Here is a 22,693-nt window from a genome sequence, read left to right as displayed (position 1 = left end):
AGCCCGGTTCATCACATACTGTTGCTAAAGGGCGCCTCCTTGCGTCGGTTTCTGATGCCGAGGGGCGCTGACCAAATGGTGGTATTTGACAAGTTAGAAGTGAGAACTGGTTGAAGATGGATGGATGGATGGATGGAGGAGTGACAGCTGGTTGTTTTTTGGGGGAAATTTTCTAGATAATCGTCCGACCACAGACGGTGAGATCTCTATGAGGGACTTATTTCACAGCCAAAGTGGGCTTTAATGACATTTCTTTAAAGAAACATCAGCAGACGTCAGTTTGCAGTGTCAGTCCTTGTAAACTGATGCTTCTCTTGAGGGTTACCTTTTAATGTGTGTTCAGACTGAACGACTCAGACCGACAACCAACCAATGATCACTGTAATGACTCACAACACTGGTGACGGTGTTGGGGGGGAGTTTTTCTGCGTCACTTTACGTTGGCAATGTCTTTATTTATGTCAAGGGAAACACAACCCCAATAAGTACTTGATCAAATTATCAGAGAAGATGAAACCAGCCACATGATGTGTGAGTCAATATGAAGCAGCAGCAGCAGCTGCAGCACATCTGGGGACCTGGTTTTCTCCAAACACCTGAGACCAGAGCTCAGTCATGATGATGATGATGATGATGATGATGATGATGATGATGATGATGATGATGTGAAAGGCAGATAGAATCTAACAGAGACAGTCAGAGCTACCGGTCAGAGGAAAGTCAAACTAACTGTAGGCTACCAAAGTCTATAGTCCTAGTATGAGGTTATTATAGAGTAAGTCTTATTATATAAGCGACTTTGGTCTGTCTGTTACAAAAGAGACAAAGCTTATGACAAGAAGGACGAAAAGGACGAGAGAGAAGGTCTTTGCAAAAAATGAAACAGTTGCAAAAATGAAATTTAATGTTCAACTTCTTTAAAGGTCCTGTTTGTAACTTCTTTCACGCATAAATCATTGCGGGTCGGTGTCCCATGCACGCTCTCGTGTGGCTACGCTGTTCAGACTCAGATTCCAACACAAACTACACAAAAGTTAAACAACAACAAGAAGCACACCAAACAGTGTAAAACAATCCAATAAAAACAATGAAATACAAAAAACAGTACAGAGAAAACGAAAATATATCTTAACATATCAAAAGATAATTAGATATCATGAATTAAATGTGATGATAATTTCCTTTTAAAATGTTCTCAGGATAACGAGCTCTTAATAACGTGTATTTTGGTGTTCCATATTTGCACACCACGATATCTGATATCTGAGGCAGTACAGGCCATGTTCTGTTTTGTAAAAAGGCAGGTGAAGATGATTAACCTGGGAATGAATTTGAGAATAAGATTTAAAGAAGTTGCTAAACGATGATGGTAGAGAAGAAGGCAAGAACATATATTTATATATAAACGCACATATCTGATGAATATTTGTGTCGTAAACTGAAAGAATGTTCAGTTTCCTGAACAGTGGATCGGAGGCCTCCTCCTTAGAGTTTGATAAAGTTGCCAATCACACAACAAATAAAGTTTATAAAGATTGGAGGGGTGTCAATCCTCTTGTGTTGTTCAGTTTCTTCTGCAAAGATCTATACTGACTGTAGAAATATAGACAGGAGAAGCAGGGAGACACTCCAATAATTATTATTTTAGCATCAAACCAAGCCTTGCCTCTGTCATACCAGTCCAACTGAATTACAAATAACAGCAGAACATAATCAGCGTAATAAACGTTATGCCTGCATCTCAACTCTCTCCGTGTAATGCAATGAGTTTATAATCAACTTCCAGGAGCTGCTCCTCTTTTCTTATTCTTAGTTTAGATTGATTTATTTACTCTCATTTATTTCTCATCAAAGCATCGCAGCATGATTAGCTTGTGCCTTTTCACAGTTTCTCATTTATATGCACTTGATAGACTTCTTATCTTTGCATTGCTTTCATATCCGCTAAAGATTACATTGCGCAATCTAATCTCAAATGAAAATTACAATTAATTATTTTCGGCTATTCCAAAGAACACATTCTATGATTGCAGCTCCGACGCCCAGAGGCTCCACTGATGGTAAATCTCTCCAGTCTGTTTCAGCTAAATCAAATTGTCTCTCCCCCTCCAGATTTGAGCTCCTCTCTCCTCTCTTCTCCGAGCATAGCGCGGCTCAAAGTTCACTGATGAATTATCTCTCTCTGTGCTGTTAGCGCTGCCGTGTTGTGCTAATGATTCTGCTTTCAATTTAGGAGATAAATTTGGTTTTAATGCTTTGATAGTTTGATTGTTGAAGGTTAAAAACTATCCTTGGACTCTGCGGTTGCCGACATCAGCCAAAATCCATCATCCGGGCTCAGTTGAGCTCGGAGGAGGAGGTCAATAAAGGGAGGCTGAATTATGAGCTGAAGACATGACGCATTTTAAGGCTCCACTCAAACCACTCAAAGTCAAATTGTTCTAGTTTGAGGAGAGCATAAATTCACATCTCACGTAAAATAATGACATTACTACGGCTGTATCTTATCATGTGTGTTTGAATTCCAACTCTCAATTTGAGTTGAAAGATAATCCTTGCATCGTTGTTGTATAGAATCAGGCTTCATTTTATATGTATTTATTTCACTTTCACTCACCCTTCTTCATTTATACAGTGCACGGTTGCTGGTGCTGCTTTTTACAGAAACACCCTGTTAACAGTTACGCTGAGAAATAGAATTACAGGAACAGACAGTCAGTAACAGAACATAACATTAGACACTAAATACAACAGGCTCAGTTTAAAGCAGTCACATGCAGGTGGGGAACTCCAGAACAGCAGAGAGCAGCGTGACCTTAACCTCTCGTCACCATCTTTTGGGTCCTATCGCACTCACTCACGCTCCACCTCCCCGACGGTGCGGGCGAGACGGGCCGGCAGTGCAACCGACCCCGCGGGGCCGGGATCCCACCTCTGCCGGCGCGTGCCGGCCCTCACTTTCATTGCGCCACAGGGTTTTGCTTGCACCCTCTGACTCGCGCATGCGCTAGACTCCTTGGTCCGTGTTTCAAGACGGGTCGGGTGGGTTGCCGACATTGCTGCAGACCCCTGGCGTCTTTTTTACGTGGGCCGAGCCAGCAGAGTACCCAAATGTAAGTACTTGTACTCGGTATCGGTGCATCCCTAGTTGTGAATAATGTGAACACTAGCACTAGCTGAGTCAACATTAGCAATGCACGGTTTGGAAATAACTGAAAGGATTAGTTCTGATTTTGTATGTATACTCCCGCGTTCTGCGAGGTTAAAATGACTGTTTTTGTCAAAGGAGTTGAAAAGAGCAATATAACAGCTTCAGTTCCCCGTAAGGAAAAAGGGCTCAGACGGCGAGGTGAAGCTGCTGTGGACGGGAAGCGCAGAAAAACATATTTTTTGCCAGGCTTTATTTGGAATACTTTTACCCATTTACCTCAACATCAGACAGCACTTTCTGATGGGGAACTGAAGCCGTTATATCACTCTCTTCAAAGCCAACAGATTTCATAAAAAAAAGTTTTTAACTCACAGAACAGAACATGCAGGTTGCTGGTCTACCGCTGCATCCATTGGTTAGTTTGTTTACGTTTTGTGTGACTTTCGGTTACTGTTGATAATACACACTGAATGGATAATATATGTGTATATATATATATACAGTATATGTGTGTGTAGAATGTCATCATGCAGAAACCTACATCAGGTCACTTGGGTAAAAGTTTTTAGAAGGGTTTGGGAAATAGCATTTTGTCACTAAAACGTACGTACTTCAAACAACATTTGAATGTTCTGATTTGAACACATAAGGAACACCACTGGGAATGATATCAAAATAAATAAATAATGGACCTCTAAACACAAATTTATTAAACCATATGAAACATTTAAGCACAACATAAACTGAAATAATAAAGATTCAACACAGACAGTGTCCTGCTCCAGCCCCCCGACCGCAGCAAGAAGACACAGGGGAGACCGTGACCCTGGTCTCCAGGGGGAGAGGTCGGGGGGGCTGAGGCAGGAAAAGCCAACACTAGGATCAGCAGTGATTCATGGAGAGACCTTCGTCTGGTCAGCTAACATTACTGCCAAGCAGCTGAAATATAGAGTGATATTGTACTTTTAGCTGACGTGTGTCTCCTCACTGTGTTGAGCGATGCTCCTTCATGTCTATGTAGAGCGAGCACAAGCGCCAGCAACAGGACGCTGACTTTAGTTGACTTAACGGCCACAGGTGTCGCTGTTTACAAGACATTTCGGATTCTTACAAACAGTCCCTTTAATGGTTAATAATTGTTTTTTAAAACATCTATAAACATTATTTGGAAGGCTATTATAAAGATCCTTAACAAATACATAATGCATCATATAAAATGTTATAATATGTGCAACAACAAACTGATAATAGTTTACTAATATAATCAGAATGTAATTATCGTTTCTTTATTGATAAACTAATTATTTATTACATTAGTAATGATTCATCCATCCATCCATCTGCAACCGCTTATCCCGTTAGGGGTCGCGGGGGGGCTGGAGCCGATCCCAGCCGACATTGGGCGAAGGCAGGGTACACCCTGGACAGGTCGCCAGTCCATCGCAGGGCTGACACATAGAGACAGACAACCATTCACGCTCACATTCACACCTACGGGCAATTTTAGAGTCCACAATTAACCTAACCTGCATGTCTTTGGACTGTGGGAGGAAACCGGAGTACCCGGAGAAAACCCACGCTAACACGGGGAGAACATGCAAACTCCACACAGAAGGGTCCCAAGCCGGATTAGTAATGATTATTAAACATTATTTATTATAATTTCATTATTTGTTAGCAGTAAAAATAACTAGTTTAATTAACTATCAATTTACCATTTATAAATGATAGTTATTATAAAGTGTTACCCTAAATACTAATAGTCACACAGACTTGAGCCTTTAGTCCTGATCGTCTTAACAGAGCTTTATACTGCTGTGCGTTCTCTACATACGACCCATGAACTTATTGCTTAAAGCATGTTTATATTTAAGGACTCACTTTCAACATTTCCCGTCAGAGAGGAGATGATATTTTGGTGCTTGGGATTTCCTTCGTGGGCTTTTCATTGTGACTTCTAGGCGTCCGTCCTATAAGTGTCTGTCACTGCAGCTGTTGACTTGCATTGTCTGATGCCAAAATCTAAAGTGTTGATTTCCTGCCACAAAGAGAGGACTCTGTGCTTGCTTTTCATTTTCTATTGTGTCGTGTTTTATTTCAGCCACTGGAAAAGATAATGCTCCATCTGAAAAAACTGAAATTGAATCCAAACACTCGAAAGGCCATCTCAGATGTGCTCAGTCTTCTGAGCTATTACATTGAATTTTTGTTTTTGAATCATCACTCTTCATACAGCATTGTTATTGTTGCAGAGCACTGTTTGCCTCTAACAAAATGAAAACCTAAATGTAGAAGCCCTTTTGTCGCCTACTAAAAGTATAAATTAATTTCTATCTGCTGTGGTGGGTCCCTATGTGGCACTAGAGCCTCGAGTACCAGAAGACAGCATAGCATTTCATCTGTTTTAAATGCTCTTTAATAACCTGGCGAAGGCCTGGCTGCCGCTGCTGCTGTTAGCAGAATAATAGTTAATGACACTGCAACACACAGACAGAGGGGTTCATCTCGGTGCTTTTACATAGAGCCATAATGACTCCAGACACAAGACAGGCCAATCAGCATTAAGAAGCCAGTGTGTCTCTGAAAGATTCCTCCTAATACCCCCACTCATTTCATACATTTTAAAGGCTTATGTTCGGTGCCATCGCAGGTTCGGCTGTGGTACAATCTGGCAGGAGACTTGTTGCAGATATTAAATTCCTCGCGAATGAAAAGGGAATGTTCCACATGCAGAGGATACAAAGCGTTGCATTGGTTTCAGATTCGGAGGTGTGAAGTCTAGCCAAATTTTTCACACACCAGCCTCCAATTATAACTAAACATTCACATAAATGTAGATGTGTTTCGAGCTTTTTGTTGCCACTTTGGGGTAGAGTGGGCTGTTTTTTTTTTGCTATTTTTATTGTACGCTGGTGAAAATGTAAAAAAAAACAAAAAACAGCTTTAAGCCCATTCTCACGTAATGAAGATGTAAATCTTTCAGAACAGGTTTTATTTCATTAAAGGTTCAGTCATTTCCTAAAACAGCTTTAGCTCTGTACTTCTTTTAAAAAAAAAAAACGTTACTCAAACGGGAGGGAATAGTGCATTTTGTTATGGACTATTTTCCGCCTCTGATCAGTATTTCTGGCATCAGGTGACCATTATAGCCATTTATGATAGCTTAACATCTAATACCATGAGCATTAATGTGCTGCAACAACAGCCTCCACTCTTCTGCCGTCAGGCTTCCCACCAGATGTTGGAACCTAGCTGCAGGGATTTATTCCCATTCAGCCACAGTAGCGTTAGTAAGGTCTCGCTCACAGTCAGATTTCCTGTTCATCCCAAAGGGGTTGGCTGTTTGCAGACCAGTCATGTTGTTTCACAAAGAACCGTACCGATCTATAGAATTGAATTGACTTCATGGAGCTGGCTTTGTGCATGGAGGCTTTGTCATGTTGAAACAACAACAAATACGTCAATGGGCCCCATACAGCACATGCACAAGTCTTAAAGACAAATTCATTGGTCGTTGATATAAGATAACTTTGTCGTATCCACCATTTTTTTCTTACGTATTAACAAAGTGGTTCAGAGTTGTGGTATGAGCATAGACTGTATATAAGAAGTGGACGTAGTTGCCGTGACGTCACCCCTTGGTTTATGGACTATGGTTTTGAAGCCTTGAGTTCGGCATTTTGGCCGTCGTCATCTTATTTTTTTGCGACCAGAAGTGACTCGAGAGGGTGGAGCTAAGTACGACCAAACGCTGAGACCATAAACTCATGTTTACAATGTTTACTGAGGTAATAAATCAAGTGAGAAGTAGGCTCATTTCCTCATTGACTTCTATACAATCAGACTTCTTTTTTGCAACCAGAGGAGTCGCCCCCTGCTGGCTGTTAGAGAAAAATGCAAGTTAAAGGCACTTCAGCGTTGGCTTCACTTTTCAGACCCTGGAGATTGCCACCTGGATATGAGTCATGTAGAAATAGTCTGCATTTCTCCACTTGGGGAGAAAAAAACAAACAATTGCTTGACATACGAGTTGTAATACCTTCATTTTGCCTTGTTACCAAAATCAGCCAAAAAAAACAACATGATAATATAATAGGGAACTTACATTCCAACAGCTGTCTCGAGGTCTTTATTCAAGTCACTGTCCAGTAAGTAAGTCATGGACCTTTTTTCTTTTGCAAGATTTAAAACTGTCGAACCATCCTTTCTTTATTTCTCTCATGGCATTAATACTAGTCATCATTTCTTTGGGTCTCCCACTGTACTACCACTACTGATACTGCCAAATCTACTTCTGTTTTTGTCTGCAGGACTTGATTACACACAACACTTCAGTTTGAGAAATAGTCACGAAATTGAATCTGTTTGATTTGTGCACGAAGACAATCAGGGAATTTTCCTTTTTTTTTTTTTTTCTCGTGACGCTCATCACGACTTTCAACAACTTATTTTTTGTGCTTTGTCCTACGAATGTCCAGCAACACGTGACGCACGTGTTTAATTTCCACTCCAGTCTTTTCAAAATAAAAGCACTTAGTTAGGTTTAGGAAAAGATAGCTGTTTGGGTTACAATAACTCCAGAAGTGCTGTAACTTGTGTTTTTTTTTACCCACCCATCCACCCCAACCTCCTACCTATATGCTGCTCTTTATACTTCCAGGTTATATGGATTACATTCAAATGGATTTTGTGCTGACCGTCACACAAAAAATGGGAAATTTGTGTCTATGTACATGAATCAATACATTACATTTTGTGACTATTTCTAGTTTTTATTATGACACTTTTGTAACAGTTTAGGGGTCAACTATGCTAATGATCAAATCTCAAGCTCCTACAGTAGTCATGAGCAGGTGACATTCATCAAGTTGAAATGAACAACCCCCTCCCAATGAACGTCAGTATAAAGCCCTGATTTTTTGATGGTTGTAAAGATTACCTTTCCAGATGTTCCTGTAGTGTGAGGTATGTTAAAAGTGTTTTTTACATCTTCCCGTCGGCTCAGAAGTCCATCCTGGCCGCACCGATTTCAAATCTCAAATATTAAATGTTTACGATGGGATCTCCTGTTGTGTGTGGGGAACCCTGAGGACAGCCGATGACGCAGTCACGTAGGAAAGAACGATAGCTGACTGAAACGGAAGGACAACCACTGCCGTCATGGCGGCCGCGGCTAAAGCATGAGCTAATGCAAAAACGCGAAGCATAAAGTAGCAGAGATGGAGCTCAGAAATGGACGACCAACTTGTTGATTTGTGGCAACAACCGGCTGTTTATTTAACGTGTCCCCATGACTTCATCCATCCATCCTTCATGAATGTTTAGAACAAAAACTAACATCAGTAATTCTTCCTGCCCGTCGTCCACCATGTTTGTTCACACTAAACGGACTCTTTTTGTTCATTCATGAATGAATCTGTTAGTGTTCTTCGGGTGTTTAGGCTGTTTTGGCCAAATCGTTGCTCTCTACACACTATAGGAACAAAACTGTTAAATTTAACATCGCATGTCGTTATGTGTGTGTGGGCTCTCTCACATTTTCGGCCAGCCTTAAGGTGAGTCCGACTTGGAACACTCATAAAAGCAAACCTGATGGAAAAAAAAGATTCTTTGGAACTTAGAGGTCTAGACCAAATCATGAAATACTGAAATACACTGGAGTGTGTAAAGAACAGGTGGAACTACCTAAAAGTATAATTTTGTCAAGAGGCTAGTTCATAGATGTGCCCACCAAAGTGGAGGTGTGAGCTGAGAACGTACAGCTGCATGAACATCACCCACAGTGACCTGCGGGGCTCTTCCTTCATAGCCCACCAGGATGAACCCCCAGCAGCCCCCCTGCCACCTCCTCATCCATCTCTCCCTCTCTGTTGCTCTCAGTCTGTGCCTCTGTCTCTGAGTCACAATGCAGTCACATCCCACACTGTGTGGGGAGACAAGGGCTTCTGATGTATGAGAGTGTTAGAAAGCGTGGGAAGAGTAAACCGCATTGCTCAGAGATCTGTGTGTGCGTCCGTGTGTGTGTGTGCGCTTGCATCTGTTTGTACGTGTGCCAGTGGATCGGAGGCTTACAGGTTAGCGATCCCCGGACGCCTCTGAATATATTTCATATACCGTAGCATGCCGTATGGGTTTTAAATGGAGCAGTTAAATGCGCTCCCAAAGTAACTTGGAGAAACACTGAGAAGAAAAACAATGACGCATTCATCATCTGCGGAGTGAATGAAAAAGCTGGAGAGAGTTAAGGACACACCAGAGCACAGCGGGGGCGATTTTCAGTCTTAATAGCCATGTGGGGGAAGGTTGAGGGGGTGGGGAATCCACTCAAGTCCATGGAGGAAATAGACACGGAGGCTCTGGCAGTTCCCATAGGAACACTTTAGCCTGATGCCCAGTGCATCGGGGGTTGCTGGGAGTAAACAACATCCAGCTGCAGACAAAGTACTTCTCAGCGGATCTTTAACTACTGTGGAAATTAACAGACACACCAAAAACTTCACAGCCCGACTGGCAGAGACTTCCAAAAATAATTGCAGTTGAGTTGCATGACGAGCAAAAAGCACGTGGAGTTGAGCGGCCGCACGCCCGATTGCAGTCTGAGCACGGACGCTTTATCAGCAGTCGTCTCCGCCAAAGATGGATGTGTGCTGAGAGGGACAAAACCAGTAAAACGCCTTATTTCTGCGAGCTGTCAGTCAGGCTGGAGAAAAAGAAAGAAAAGCATCTGATCCCCGTGGTGAAAGACCTTTTGAGCCTTTTCTTATCGTTCCCTCTGAAATGGGGCATTCATCTTCGGAATTGAAATGTCTGGTTGGCTGACCTGCACCTGAAACCAAAGAGCGGCCCCATGATATGTATTTATAGACAATGGGTTTGGGCCGAGCGTTTCAGAGACGGCGCCGCTGTGGAAGGTGAGGGGTGTAATGGTTTGTGTCTCCTCGGCTGATAGGGTTAAAGAGATGACACAGAGTTACGCTGATTCAACAATCTGCTGGAGTGTGTGGGATTAATAGTCCCATTGGTTTGGGAGTGGATCACAATAGGGAGCGTTACTTATTTTCACTACAGGAATCTGACTGATATTTGGTTTTTAATAACGCTCCTTCCTGACACACACTTCAGTGAAGTGTGCTCGCAGTTTGTTGGACTCATAGTTGAGCCGGTGTCTGAGTAACATTTCTGTAAAAAAATCACAACAGTAATCTAACTAGGCTGGAGCTCGTGACACAACTACATGATATTTTTGTCTTTGACGATGGTCACCATGTCAGATCTAACGATCACAGCGCCATAAACTCTTGCAGTGTCTCGGTCTGGTGACTGGCGAGACTACACGTATGACCACGACCAATCACGGCACGGTGTATTCCACGATCATGTACGAGTTCAGACGTCATCGGGGAGGCAGTTGAAGCAACTGTCAATGCTTGGGTAATGATGATTTAGCATATTCCCGCAATTAGGACCGGGGATATGCCGGCATAGCTAGCATATCATAGAATATCTACTCACCTGGTCGATAAAGTGTTTCCGCTATTTCTCGTCAACATTTGTCTTTTTTGACTCCGTCATGGTACTCCATCGACGAAACGTCAAACAGGCAGTAGGGGGCTATAGTCGCCACAACTCAATGAATTTTTCGTCAGTTTGGTTGTACCACCTGACGGCAGCAAACTCCTCCTCTTTTTCTCCATGTTTGTTTATTACCAAGTCACCTGACTGCGACTGCGCGCTGGAGAGAGCACCTGATTGGTCAACGCAAAGGAACACGTCGTTGGAGACGTCACACTAGGCATATCAAGACGAGGCTAGACTTTTCCTCGGGTTGCCGTGGGGCGTCTCAGACGTGGCGTCGGTTGTCGTGTACTATGACACACTAAACGAGATAAGAGGATTGATTTTCGCACACGACACTCATTTATCGTTCCCTATCCCCTACGACGGCCGTGCAAGGCTATAATCGGGCTGATATCGTGTAGTCTGATCCTGGCATTAGGCAACACTTTCAACACCACTCAACTTTGAATTGAATGGCGTCACATAGGGATGTCACAATACCAGAAATGTTGTAGTCAATACCGGTACCAGTGAAATTCCATGATTCTCTAAACCCAATCCGATACCACATACCAACAAAAGCAAAACAATAAATGCATGTATTCAACATCCTTTATTACCGTTTGCATACTGTTTCTTTGTGAATGTATTATTGATCCCTGATGATCGGCCTCAAGTATCTCGCCACTAACTACATTTCACAAGATTACATTTGAACACATCATGATAACGTTATAATTCATCTTTGCCCAATACTCATTTTCGGGCTGTCAAAGTTAATGTGATAATAACGTATTAATGCCAATCTGTTTTAACGCCACTAATTTCTTTAACGCATTAACGCAACTTTCAATTTTTAGATTGTAGTTGTCAGTTTTAAAGCTAGAATGAAGAAACTGGCATCATATGAAACTAGAAAAAAACAAGAAGTCACCATTGGTATCAACCATGCTGTAGTAGCTAGTCAGAAATAACGCTCCGAACATACGCTAAATTTTGTCAAGGAAAAACTGGCTTTACCAAGGGGTCCCTTGACCTCTGACCTCCAGATATGTGAATGTAAATGGGTTCTATGGGTACCCACGAGTCTCCCCTTTACAGACATGCCCACTTTATGATCATCACATGCAGTTTGGGGCAAGTCATAGTCAAGTCAGCACACTGACACACTGACAGCTGTTGTTGCCTGTTGGGCTGCAGTTTGACATGTTATGATTGGAGCATATTGTTTTATGCTAAATGCAGTACCTGTGAGGGTTTCTGGACAATATCTGTCATTGTTCTGTGTTGTTTATTGATTTACAATAATAAATATATACATACATTTGCATAAAGCAGCACGTTTGCCCACTCCCATGTTGATAGTAGTGTATTTAGTGTATGTAGTGTATTAAATACTTTGATTAGATAATTAAATCATGATTAAATGTTTTAATTGTTTGACAGCCCTACTTATTTTTTCTGAATAGAGATTGAACACACCATAATGTATCTCAATGCAACCTCCGTATGTTATCTGTTAGCTCCTCCGCTAACAGCTCTCCTGCCCATTTCAACATAGATTTGTTGTTGACAGTGTTAGCATTATCAGGGAAATGTCCTATCGCCCCCAGGATGATGGGAAGCTGTTATTCTCAGGCCCTGATGGTATCTACGGTACTGTAGGGGAAAAAAAGTACCGTCATGATTTTAGAAATTTGGCATCGACTTTGTATCGGTATTGTGACATCCCTACTGCAAATATTTGCATAGCTTCTTAAATAAATTTCGGCTATCCAAGGTGTACATCAGTAGCCTTCTTAAGCAGATCTTGGCAAATGTCGTCATCCTGGATGTGGATCCACCGAGAATCTGAGCATGGATGTACCACCTTTATGTGATTTTGTCAAGCTTTACATAAAGCTTGGAAAAAAACATATCACGCCCTAATGTTTTGTTGAATTTTGTAATATATGCAGCAGAATTCTACGTCCATGACATGACATTGGTGAAGTGATGCAGTAGTGAGTTGATGGGGTCCATCCATCACTGATACAGCCTGTACAACTGAGACACTCTACTCCCTTTATGTCTTTGCTTTCCAGCGCTCCTTCTGTGTACCAGCTGCCAAATATTGTGCAAGCATCGTGGCTCTTGCCCGTTAAAGTCCAGCCGTGTCTGAGTGGAGCCTTTACGGATCATTTAGGTAACGGACAAGCCCCCAAAGCCATTAGTTCTACAGGTTGATGAAGCCAGTACTTGTTTGCGTATTCCGAAGGGCTTATATGTGTTGATATGCAGCCGATGTTCCCATCCCTGATTTCAGCTCGTCACTGTTTGTTTTGATATTATTTGAATATGTCTGACCAGAGAAATGTTTCCAGTGTGGTGGGAGGACGTTGTGTAAAACCTGCAAAGAAAGCTGCCTCATCCTGCCTGAAGGAACGGTTAACCCGCCTAAAAGAACTGCAGCTTTCAATGAAGGGATTCAGCGTCCCATGATGCTCTAGAAGCTGTTTCACAACTCTCTTTCACTGACGAGAGGAAACAGGGTGAGAACGTGCCATCGTTCTGCGTGTTGTCTGAGGCATTTCCACTTCTTGTCAGACAGCAGAAAGAGGAGACGTGTAACAAGGGCTGTGGGTCAAAGACACAGTATTTTATTGAAGGTCTTCTATTCATAATTCTGCAAATAAATCGTTCCTATTAGTAATGATAACGTTGTTCTCAACGAGTTTATTTCACCGAGTAAAAGAAGTCAAACTGTTCTATTCTGTTCTTACATTTTAATCATAGATCCCATTTTTCAGCATTGCTATTATTGTTATTATTTACACTGTTGTCATGTATTATAGTGCATATGTTACATATTTCTATTTTTCAATATTAATTGTTTTTATATTGAAATATAATGCACATATTTGTACATACTTATTTTGAGGTATGCACCATACCGGATCGGATATCGGGCAGATACTGACTCAAATAGCTGGATCAGGTATCGATGACAACGGGGCCGATCTATTCATTTCAATTTTATGTTTGCATACTATATCCATTATATACTGGAATTTTAATTCCTGTTTATGTTTCGACCAATTTGTTGCTGAATTAAAAACACTTGAATTGTAATTCCTTTTAATTTTTAGGATTTCTTTAAGAAGATGCTGGTGAATGATTTAGTATGTTTTCTCTCAGAACACTTGAACTACAATATGCTGAAAGGTTATTATAGAATTTTTTAGCCCAATGCCCAATGTAGAACATTCTGCCTACTGAAGCTTTAAGGACTCGGGCCAGTTGGAGTGCAGTTGTTCGGTGTTTCAGATAGGCTCTTGCATACCACCAGGTTTGAGTTTGCTTACCACCAGTGGTATTTGTACCACAGTTTGGGATTCACTGCCATAGGCATTAAATAATGGTTAATAAAAATAAGACACAAGTTATAATAAACCACAAACATTCTTCCTTTAAAGTTAAGTGTGGTGATAGTGAAGTATTGCGTCTATTTAAAGCCTGATATATCGTCTTCCTCTGTGCCATAGAGCTCCATTGTTGTCCAAAAACTGACGTGTTCCGTCTTTACCATGAACACACACACACTGTAGTTTATTCTTTGCACCTTACACCATTTTCCACCAGGACACCACCGACTGTTTCCTTTTTTTCCAATTTATTTAGCATTAAGAATATGAAAGCTTCAATCTAAAAAAATATTACTTCTGGTTTAAGAAAAATAACAGTATGAAATTAACTAATGAAATGAAGTCTAATGAACAGAAGGTGAAACAAAGGTTACATCCAGAAGCAGCATGGTTGCATGACTTGTTTGGTGACCGCTCGCTGAATGTCACCAATGAGCCGGCAGGGGAGCTGATTGGGTGCTGGGTGCTGGGTGCTCGGTGGCGGGTTCACCCACAGGTTAAGCTTCCCGCTCTACGGGGAAGAGACTGATCGATGCAGTTGTGTTGAGGTTTATTTATATATTTATTTATTTACCTAGCAGTAGAAACTACAGGAAGCACGTTGGACCTGTCAGAAAACACAGTTAACATGCAATAAAAAGAGTATTTTATTAATATAATATATATTGATAGGTATAATCATTAACAGGTATTTTAATACATCATTTTAATTATTTATTTTTCTCAAAGAAATGATCTCTTACTGCTGCAAATAGAAATAAATAGATAATAAAACATAATTCTCTCTAGTATGAGGACGCATTGTGATAGATTCTCACATTGTGTTCAGTTTGGAATAAGCCTACTGTTTTTTTCCCCTCTTTTCATTTCCCCCTCCTCTTATCTGCCCGAACATTTCTTCCCTCTTTCTGTTCCTGTCTCCCCTCATCTCCCTCGGTCCCCCCCCCCCTCCGCTCTCTCCTTTCACCGCCTGTTATCTCCACCATGCAGTTGACTGCTTCTGTCCTCTGGGTGTCAGCACTCGCCTTATCCTTCATTCAGCCATACAGCTCGGTGTGGACTAATCGGCCCATTTCTGCCCCGCATTTCATGTTTTCATGATTATTTTCTCCAGTGCTCTTGTCTCTGTCTTTATTACATTTTCCTCGGCCTCTCCTGCTCCCTCCCCAGCTGCCTGCTTGTTTCCACAATAGTTGTCAACTTCAACATCATATTTCACCCATCCTTTCCTCCCATCACGGCACACACACACACACACACACACACAGAGGTCTTAGCCTATATGTAGGGTAACTGCAGATTTATTGATTGAGAAGTGTGTGTGTGTGTGTGTGTGTGTGTGTGTGTGTGTGTGTGTGTGTGTGTGTGTGTGGGAAGGGGTGGGGGGGGGGGAGTGGCAGCTATTGATGATTTCAAAGCTGCAGAAACTGGAGATGTAACAGGAGATGCCCATACACTCATCCCACCGCTCCAAATAGGAGGTGAAGGTGACTTTCAGGAAGTTCATTACACACACACACACACGCACACAATTGCACAATGTACATGCATTCACTCAGTGAACTGCAAAGCCGTGCAACACACACACACACACACACAGTAATTGAAGGGGAATGTGTGTGTGTGTGTGTGTGTTTTGGAGAAAGCTGAAGGTCAAAGTATAGCAGGGTTTTGTGAGGTGAAGCAGGGAGGATGAGTTTAAGGATTATTGAGGTAACTTGGACTCGGGGTGCCACCAGGCCACCAGCGCTGTTCTGACAAAAGACCCTCTCTGAATTATTGAGAACATAATGTAATGCCCTTGCAGAGGGAGAAAGACAACACTGCGTTATTCTCCTCCCATTTCTCCCTCCTCCCTGAGTCTGATTATTGGGCAGGAAAGAAAAAGAAAAAAAAAGAAAGTTCATAGTCTTGTCATTTTGCTCTTTTTTTTCTGCAGAAGAATGAATCTTATCTGTAAATGGACCCGCCCCCCCACTCCACCCCCTCACACACACACACACACACACACACACACACACACACACACACACACACACACACACACACACATGCCTTGCCAAAGCCTTCATTTGACAGAAGGAGCTTCTGTCCTTTGCTCCAAACTGCAGTTAATCTCCCTCTGTATTCATAAAGCATATTTGTTCACAATAAACCCAGACTGATCCAGGAGAGCAGCTGAAGGTTACTCTGCTGCGTCAGGCTCCCTCTCTAGTCCCAGAAACACAGGACAAGATGGTTCTCATTGGAACGGCTGCTCTATACCACGCTTCAATAGAAGCGCAAATGGGAGGCTTCAATTTATCTGTAACAACTGTGAAAAACAAATGTTTGTACGAGCTAATTAATGAGATGTTTGGTGCTAAATTTGGTAACACTTTATAATAACCATCATTTATAAATGGTAAATCATAAGAATGGTATATTATAATAAGTATTAATATATATATTAATTATTAGATAGATGGACCAGATAGTGGTTGTTAATGGTTAATAATTGGTTTATAAATTGTCTATAAAAATAAAATATTTGGATGGCTATTATAAAGTTGCAACTGATGATTATAACACCTTGTTAAATGGTTAATAAATACTTTGTAAAGCATCTATAAATATTATTTAGATAGATAGTTAATACTTGTCAGTGGTAGAAACAATTTCTTAAAGGTTATCACTTACAAATACTTAATATCGTATATTAATGTGTGCAACAATAAACTGTTAATAAATAGTTTACTAATGTAATCAGAATGTAATTGTTAATTATCAGCTATGATACAATATAGAATTTATGGACCAATAATTTTATACTGCACAAGCTAATGATAAAATAACAAATTACTAATAATTAGTAAACATAATTTATCATAATTTACTTTTTTGTTAACAGTAAAACAACTATTAACTAAGTTTGTTGAATTTACCAATTTATAAATGATGGTTATTATAAAGTTTTTAGCACAAATGTACATGACAACATTTTAAATAATAATGATTTCAACATTGAACTTCTTCAGAGAAATCCAGTGGTGATCAGCAGGATCAGAGAACAGAACTAGAAGACACAGAAGATTTAAATGAAAGCTACTTAAAGTTTCATTTAATGAGGTCCATTTCTGCATTTTATATGGTCAGAGGTATTGAACAATGTGAACACAATGTAAAGACATAAATTAAGGTCAATAAGTTGTCCAAAACCTTTTGTAGATTCAACAGGGTTCAAGGAGATCGTGCATTTTTTTTTTCCAGCAGTGGATTCATTCACATTTGGGGAGGACAAATGAAACGTCAGTGTTCATGTTAATGAAGGAACATGTCACCCAGCGCAACACTGTGATGTGTGTTTAATAGTTTTTTGGATAACAATGGAGCTCTATGGGAGAGATGAATAAGATGTATCAGGCTTTAAATACACACACATTACTTGTTGGTATATCATTGATGGTTTCAGGTTGAATACATATCTCTCTGTCCTCTCTGAGATCTCTCGTTTCCTCGTTAACATTACAAATGACGTCTTTCTTTCGGCATTAGCGATAAAGTTTGCACGTCACTGAATGACGGCGACAGTTCGTTGCCATGGTAATGACATTATGCTTCTGGTGACTGGACTGGTTTGAGTGCTCACAAAAGGCAGCTGTCTTTAGTCCTGCAGTCTGCAATGTGTATCACCTGCTTTACATGAGTGTAATAGAAGAATGTCCCTATACATAATATAATAAATCAAACACTGATCCACACTTTGGTCTCAGATCTAAAGCAAGACTACAGACACCTAAAGTTATATTTCACCATATGTCGATCAACAGTCAAGCACCGATGAATTAGCTATCCCTAGAGCTTCACCAGTACAAACTATGTTAAGTTTGTCCTGAGGGAAGCGCTGGAGGTCGTTAAAATCAGAATGGTTTATCCCACCGGGGGTATGAATGTGCTCAGGAAATTTTATGGCAATCTGTCCATTGGATAACGAGATATCAAGGTCAAGGTTATTTTTAATGTCTTCAATAAGAGAAAATAATCTTGATTTAGATGAACTGCTGCAGAAAACGACAAACATGTCAATAAAAAAAATTAAATTTTAAACTAGAATGGCAATCGGAAAGCCCAAACCTCCGCCAAGCTCCCCGTACGAGTACCATTGCCCCCCCCCCACGTGTAGCTTGCGCCATCATCCACGTGTATTTTTGTTTATGTTGAGATCAGCTGTATGTAGCGGAGCATCGTAAAACACTTCATTCCAACTGGACAGAAACAAAGTAAAACTCACTTAACTCACCAAATTTCAAGTCAATCTGATTAAATATGTAGGAGGAGTTCGTTAAAGTACACGACCTATAAAACGCTAAAAATGGGCGAAAATCGCACATCAAATTCAAAATGGCTGACCTCCTGTTGAGTTTTGGGCATACCTCCAAGAGGCTTTTTTGTGCGTCTTTACATGTTACATCTGCCTGCCAAATTTCATACATGTAGGTGAAACCCGAGCGAGGGGCTACATTTTTCCAAATTTCTAGGGGCGTTAGTGAGCCATTTTGCAATGGCCAAGCCCGAGACCCTTAAAATATAAAAAATTTCACTGCGTCTGATAAGTGTGCCAAGTTTAACATGTTAAGCGCACTCAAAAAGGCGATTCATTTTATGAATAATAATAATAAACACTACAGTTTCAATAGGGCCTTCGCTTAAGTTGAAACTGTAGTGTTTCTTCTTTTTCTCTCAAATGAATCACCTTTTTGAGGGCCTTCACATGCATTCAGCCTTTGGTAGGAGATGATTGTCATAATAAGCAGGGCTGTTTGAAAAATGATTAACATTTGATGTGAATAGTTGCAGTCAAGGTTTGAAAAATCAGTCACAAAGCATTTATTAGAAATCTCAAATATGATAGCTCATTACTTATCATTGAACTACTGACAGTGAACATGGGCTTACAACAACATCTTCACAAATTAAAGGAAAAATAAATGTATGAAGTGCAACAACAAACAGCAACATTTCAAACCGTGTTACAGACTCTTCTGACTTAATTGAGGTCAGGGGTCAACACCTGAAATGGGACTTATGTACAAAGGGCCATTATAAACATGGCCAACCACTGGATTTACTGCAGCACTCTTCCGCCACATCAGTCCAGCTGGACATAACCCAACCTGATGTGCACGTGCTGCTTGGATTACCACTAGAGAGATTACCACAATGGGACAATAGGGGCTGGGCGATATGGAGAAAGTTCAGTATCATAATATATTTGACCGACCAGCGACCAGCAATGTTTTATACGTGGAAGAAGTAACAAACAGTCCCTTTAAATAAAATAATACATTTAAAAAATACAAAATATTTACATATTGATATTTTTGATAAATAATCATCAGTAATGTGGATATAAAGTGTGAGAGACAAATAATAGAACAATCTTGTCTTGTCACTCGGTCAGTCTGCTGACAACAAAGAGATATGGACGGAGATCAATGGTGCCTGCTAATTTCTAGATGAAATAGTTTACAGATTTTGACATTCTGACCATGCAGTCTCTTTTAAATCCATAAAGTCTGACTCATCACACACATTCCTCATTGTAGAGGAATTGTGAATGTGTGTGTGTGTGTGTGTGTGTGTGTGTGTGTGTGTGTGTGTGTGTGTGTGCGTGCGTGCGTGCGTGCGTGCGTGCGTGCGTCCGACTGTTTGACTGAATCAAGGACCCTCCCCTCATCCTGGCCCTCACCCCAAATTAAAGTGACTTGCGAGTAATTAAAAACGTGTGTGTCTGGATGTTGGCCAACTTCATGTTCTATTCATGCAGATTAATACATATTTGCCGTTGCCTGTGGGGGCTGAAAGGCATCTGTCCTTGCCATTAAACATTCATGAGCGTGCAGGACAAAGAGAAAAGAGAGCCATTCAGAGCAGCTCTTTACCCGCTCCTCCTCATATCATCACACATCTTAATGGAGCGCATTAAATCAGAATGGCCAAACAGGGAATTCCACAATGACAATGGCATTCTTCACACCTGTTTTAAAGAAAAAAGATCCTGTTTTCAGTGTTACACAAGTCTGTGTTGCTCAATGCAGGAATTGTGTTGCAGGTTACTCGTGAAGTCTGCTTAATTTTCTGCATTAGATTGTTTTCTACTGCTATTTATGTCAGAGTTTAGATGCCAACAAGATGTACAAAATAACATGCTTTAATCATGTTTTTGCGTTAATCAAATCATAAAACATGATTTTTATTTGATACCCAGCTTAAAAAAAGAAAAGTCTAAACCGAGTCCTGGTTTACCTGGTTTGAGTGTAAGTCAATAGTGACAATAGATTGAGAGGTTAGTGGAAAAATACAAGTCAGATTGCATATTTTCTTTAAGAACTGGTTGTGTACATACATTAGGGCTCCCAAAGTTAACACGATAACATGTTAACGCAAATTAGTTTCAACGCCACTAATTTCTTAAACGCATTAGAGCAACTTGCTAATTTTAATTAATCTCTTAAAAGTCTGACGGGGTCGCCATCGGGCCCGGCCGCTAATCGATCTTTCAGAGTTTGTAGCGTGCTCAGTTTTAAAGCTAGAGTGAATATACTGAAATCATACGAAACTATAAAACGTAAGGAAACATTAATCTCGATTACATATATTAGGGATGGGTCATGATTTCCATTTTCGAATAAATGTCGTTAAATTAAAAAGAAATCGACTAGTTTATGTGACTATTCGTCCTGTCTTAAAATATATATACAGTATATATACAAATAAATATATATGTATATATATATTTATTTGTATATATATATATAAATAACGCCGTAACTTAAGTACGGAAGTTACGTGACAATTAAATCAACGTTGATTTCTGGCTTTTCTGACTCACCCATCCACCCGACTTCTTCTCTATGTGCCGTTCGCTGTTCTCTATACTTCCTCTTATACAATTACGTTGATTACATACAAATTGATTTTTTGGGATATATACAAATTACCTTGCATTGCATTTCGTAGTTATAGCTACGAGCTATGAAGGATGTATGAGAACAGCCTGACTTACTTTACCGTACTTTTGTTACGTAACTAACGGACTTGTTTTAACCCAAACCACAATCTTTTCCTAAACCTATCCAAGTTATGTCGTTGCCTAAAATTAAAGTTGTTTTGTTTCAATTCACAACGGTGTTTTACTTTAATTTTCACCATGTGGTAGGTGCTGTTTTTCCCGTCTGAAGCATTAGAATTGTAGTGATAACAGCTGATAATGTTGATAACATTCAAACTGGATGCCTAGTATCCATACAGTAAGCCACTCAATATGCCTTTTGACAATGCAGTGCTTTATAAATGACCACTGCTGTTTGTATGTGTCTCTATAGGTGGCTGGAGTGCGTGGGGTCAGTGGGCACAGTGCAGCAGCGAGTGCGGAGGCGGGATTCAAACCCGGACTCGGACCTGTCAGTCACCTCCGGAGGACTCGTACCTGTGTGAGGGCGTGGTGGAGGAGGGCCGGCCGTGTAACTCCCAGACCTGCACCGGTGAGCTCCTCGGTCTCTGTGTGCGCTTGTACTCATGTTCCTATGCATCCATGTCCGTCAGTGAGTTACGCTTTGTGGTTAAATATGAGTATCAGGTGTGTGCAAAGTGTGTTTACCGCTCTTTTTTTCTTTTTCTTTTTGTAACATGTTGTTCATTGGCTTGTGTATCCATCCTCTATAAGTCAGTGCTTTGACTTAGGAGTGCATGTTGGAAAGGGGACTTTGATCGATGAGAAATATTAATGACATGGTCGACCGTTTTCAAGACCATGCATGCACAGTATGTCAAAATCATTACACTCACAAATGGCTAAAAAGGACACAGGAAATCAACATCTGAGCTCTATTATGTAGAAGCTGTTTACCGAGAAGCGTTAGTGCTTTTACTGAATTGTTTTCCTGCTTAAAGCATTTGTACAGAACTAGCAGTATGTTTCTGTCTGACAAATAGCTCAAACAGCAGATTGCCATTACTGTAGATGTGTTTATGTGTCTTGTTCCAGTTAGTCATGCCATCAGAGGCTTTTGAAAACTCAGATAAACATTATTATACAACAGCTGAAAACATGAAATGAGCACTGCACACATTTACAACACATCAATACCGACAGCACAACAAAAGTCCCAAGTTTGGCTGATGCTGTTCTGGGTGACCAATCACGTCACGGTTGTGTCCCGAATATAAGCCATTAATGAAGGACCCTGTGGTTGCTAACCCCGCCCCCTCCTCCCCCCCGGCCTTGCCTCACCCCCCTTTAGGCAAAGGTCGCCATCTCTCTCGCAGCCAATCGCTTCGTTCGGTGGACAGCCGCAAGCGTGATGACGTAGACAAGCCCCGCAGCGGACAGCAGAGCCCTCAGACAGGTAAGACAACGGGACGCAGAGGGATCCCATGCATCAGTCACTGTGGCAGCTTGGGTGACCACCACACTGTACAATATATATACATAATGACAAGCACAAACACTCACTCTTAATACACACATCTATCAAAATCTCCCAAAGTAGTACCTTGTCCGCAATGGACTAATTCCAACATGGACCCTGACTGAACATAG

The 22,693-nt window shown here is 40.9% G+C and overlaps 1 protein-coding gene across 9 annotated transcripts in view; it reads left to right on the top strand.

The window, feature by feature from the left end:
* The window catches only part of adgrb1a (adhesion G protein-coupled receptor B1a), a 169,891-nt gene that overhangs the window by 57,665 nt on the left and 89,533 nt on the right, over nucleotides 1–22,693 (top strand). For all 9 annotated transcript variants that reach the window (XM_074652547.1, XM_074652546.1, XM_074652542.1 and 6 more), the window contains exons 3-4: nucleotides 21,477–21,635; nucleotides 22,395–22,499. In XM_074652547.1, coding sequence (XP_074508648.1) covers nucleotides 21,477–21,635; nucleotides 22,395–22,499 — 264 coding nt within the window. The remainder of the gene's footprint in view (nucleotides 1–21,476; nucleotides 21,636–22,394; nucleotides 22,500–22,693) is intronic.

Source organism: Sebastes fasciatus, chromosome 12, assembly GCF_043250625.1.
Source record: "Sebastes fasciatus isolate fSebFas1 chromosome 12, fSebFas1.pri, whole genome shotgun sequence".
Lineage (NCBI taxonomy): Eukaryota > Metazoa > Chordata > Actinopteri > Perciformes > Sebastidae > Sebastes > Sebastes fasciatus.
The sequence above is the reverse complement of the archived record's forward strand: the minus strand, read 5'-3'. Positions and strand labels throughout refer to the sequence as shown.